The 3,607-nt window shown below is 43.3% G+C and overlaps 1 protein-coding gene across 1 annotated transcript in view; it reads left to right on the forward strand.

Annotated features, from left to right (window-relative positions):
• LOC101851749 (xanthine dehydrogenase/oxidase) overlaps positions 1–3,607 on the forward strand; it is a gene marked incomplete in the record, with an annotated part of 65,546 nt that overhangs the window by 40,454 nt on the left and 21,485 nt on the right. The window contains 4 exon segments of the mRNA XM_035970871.1: positions 226–415; positions 1,253–1,425; positions 2,139–2,258; positions 2,883–3,101. Coding sequence (XP_035826764.1) covers positions 226–415; positions 1,253–1,425; positions 2,139–2,258; positions 2,883–3,101 — 702 coding nt within the window.

The raw sequence follows: 3,607 nt of genomic DNA on the forward strand, positions 1-3,607 counted from the left end.
CCGTCCGTCCGTCCGTCCGTCCGTCCGTCCGTCCGTCCGTCCGTCCGTCCGTCCGCCCGCCCGCCCCCCGCCCATCCATCCACCCATTCATCTATCTATCTATCTATCTATCTATCTATCTATCTATCTATCTATCTATCTATCTATCTATCTATCTATCTATCTATCTATCTATCTATCTATCTATCTATCTATCTATCTATCTATCTATCTGTATTTTTTCAGGCCCCTGTGGATGACGTTAGTGGACTTGCAGGAAGCCAGGAGGTGGTGAGCAGCAGCAGCCAGGTGTACGAGGATGTGCCGGGAGGTCAAGGTCAGGGGGACGCCGTGGGGAGACCGCTGGTTCACCTGTCTGCCTACAAGGCCACGGCAGGACAGGCCGTCTTTGTGGATGACATCACGCCAGCTCAGGGTACGTTCTAAGTACCGTTAACCTTCTAACCCTTTAACACTTTCATTTCTGAGACGTTTCCATTCATATGTGGACAGAACGGATAAAATGCTCATTTAAGAAATTTAAATAAAGCCGCAATGTCGCTCTTCTTATTAAAAAAAAGCAACGAAATGTAGGAGCAGACCAGCCCAGAGCACCCGCCAACTGCCAACTTTCACGATCTATAGCATGCTCTATGCTTTTTACAACTACTATAATACTGGCATTTTTGGTGAAGATTGTGAAGAGGAGCGACTGAAGATACCACACAGCATTTTATGATAAGAAAGAATGAATTAAGATGATATCAAATGAGATGGCATTTGATCGACACATTGCATGGATAACTTTGGAAAAAGATATGGGGGAAAAATTAGACTAGAATACGGAGTACTTTTCGGCCGACTTGAAATTCCTTAGCTTAACAAATTATATAAAAGGGCATGTCCCACACCTATCTCAGCTCACGTACATTGATGTGTGACCTGCTCCTGTCCTACACTGTAGATTTTGAGTCAGAACACAATATTAACTGCTTATGTGTTATTATTATATTTGTAAAGTGTTAAAGTCCATGTTCTGTTATCGAGGTTGGTCGCTATACAAGTTTAAATGTGATATGTTCATCATCATCATCATCATCATCATCATCATCATCATCATCATCATCATCATCATCATCATCATCCTCATCTCCTCCTCCTCCTCCTCCTCCTCCTCCTCCTCCTCCTCCTCCTCCTCCTCCTCCTCCTCCTCCTTCTTCTTCTTCTTCTTCTTCTCTTCAACATTTTCCCCTTTCCCCTTTCCTTCTGCCAGATGAGCTGTTTGCGGGGTTTGTCCTGAGCACCAGGGCTCACGCCAGGATCCTGTGCCTGGACGCGGCGAGCGCGCTGTGTGTGCCTGGTGTGGTGGACTTTGTGTCCAGGCCGGACGTGCCAGGTGACAACGTCTGGCTCAACAACGACGACTTAGTTTTCGCCGAGGACGAGGTGAGGGGCTCATACATAATGTGCAGTTTTACTGGAAAAATAAGAGAAAGAAACTGACCACAATCTTCCGCCTACGAACAGAACATATACAGCTGCTCTACTTTCACTTGAACAGAATAAAACCAGAACTTCCCCCAATGTGCCCTTTGTGTGACAAGGCATATGAGACAGTGCAAAATCTCTTTTTCGACTGTACAGCCCTAAATGACATCAGAGCTAAACTTCTCCCTTCTTTGACAACACACTCTAAGGAACATTACAGCAACTGCAGCAAATCTACACTTATCACTACATGGCATTGGACAGAAGGGCGAGAGCCCAGATGTTGCTTGATCGATAATAACAACAACAACAACAACAACTGGAAAAATAAAAAATGTGAATATTGGTACCAAGAAAAAAACAACTCTTTGCAAACACCCCAAGTCAATATTTTAAAGAATGTAATATTTTGATAATAACTGTTGTATTATGTATAAAGAAAATGCTGTTTTATTGGTAACAACACTATGTTGCTTTGTTTTTGTTTTTTTAGGTGGTTTTTTTTTGGTTTGGTTTTTTTTTTTTTTGGGGGGGGGGGTGTAGCTCTCCTAAAATATTGTGTGTGAAAAGTACGTCGTTTATCTGTAGTTGTTATTAATTTCATGCTGACGTTATTAGATCGTTATAACTGTTGGGTAACCAGTATAATATGCTTGTGTCGTCTGCCCCAGGTGACCTTTGAGGGTCAAGTCCTCGGTGTGATCGTCGCCGAGACCCCTCAGGCGGCCCAGGAAGCTGTCCAGTTGGTCAAGGTCGAGTACGAGGATCTGGAAACTGTTGTCACCATTAAGGTCAGGAGCTGGAAACTCTGGCTTAGTTTGCAACCTGGGAATTTGTGGAGTTTGAAAAATTACAAGATGTGAAATACATCTTGAAACACTTCTGGTTCCTTGCCTTCATTTTACTTTTCTTATCTTCGCGGCTCTAGTTTTATTGTTGCTACTTTTTCTCCCTCCATCTCTCTCCCCCCTCTTCCCCACTCGCAGCCTTTGCCTCTCTTTCTCTCTCTATCACACACAAATACTCTCTCTCTCTCTCTCTCTCTCTCTCTCTCTCTCTCTCTCTCTCTCTCTCTCTCTATTCCCCCCTCTCCTAATCCCTCTTCTTCTATCTCTAACTCTCTCTTCCACTCTCCCTCCCACTTTCTCTCCATCTTTCACTATGTATCGCTTCTGCTCTCTCTCCTCTTTTTTTTTCTCTCTCTCTCTCTCTCCCCTCTCTCTCTTTTCTCTCTCCATCTATTTCGCTCTCTCTCTAGCTCTCCGTTTCACTCTCACTCTTTATTTCTTGGGTATTTCTATTGTATCATCACCATCAACATCATTATCATTGTAAATAGCAGGAAATAAAGAAAGGGTGGAGACTTGTAGAATATTCAAATTTTATGCATCATCATCATTGTTTTTATGTTCTAGGAAGCCATTACCAAGGGCGCGTTCTACGCTTGTGACCAGGTCATCGAGTGCGGCGAAGTGGCTCAAGGCCTGGAGAGCTCGGACCAGGTTTTGGCGGGAGAAGTGTACATGGGCGCCCAGGAGCATCTGTACATGGAACCCCAGGCTTGTGTGGTGGTGCCGCGGGAAGGCGACGAGTTCCAGGTCGTTTGCGCGTCACAGGGTCCTGACATCACACAGGTCAGTCAGTACTCACGGCGCCTAGACTTGAGACTTTCTCACCTGGCTAGGTTTTGGATTATTGAAGGGAAACGAAGCAGGGGACGACCAAAGATGAACTGGGTACAGACTGTTATAGTGAAATTTCTGATATAAACTTTAAAGTGCACCGAACTTGCTGTTGAGCGGGAACTTGCGCTATACAAATGCTGTCTATTAATATTAGTAATTTTGAAACTAGGTCTAGTAGACGAGAAATGGAGTGACGTCCCCAATTCTTGTAGAACAGACTGTGGCTTAAAACATGTTATCTTTAATACATCTTCAAAAGAAACTTAATTAACAAAATAAGCAACAAATATCAACTCCTGTTTTTTATACAGACTTATTCTATATTTTAAAAATTATTATTATTTAAAATAATCATTATCAGCTGTAACCCCCCCCCCCCAATCCCCCCGTAAAAAGGAAGATTTAACTCCTGGTTTGAAGGCCACCTTCAATTTTTATTACTTTTTATAAAAGTC

The sequence above is a fragment of the Aplysia californica genome, unplaced genomic scaffold (assembly GCF_000002075.1).
Source record: "Aplysia californica isolate F4 #8 unplaced genomic scaffold, AplCal3.0 scaffold00331, whole genome shotgun sequence".
Taxonomy (NCBI): domain Eukaryota; kingdom Metazoa; phylum Mollusca; class Gastropoda; order Aplysiida; family Aplysiidae; genus Aplysia; species Aplysia californica.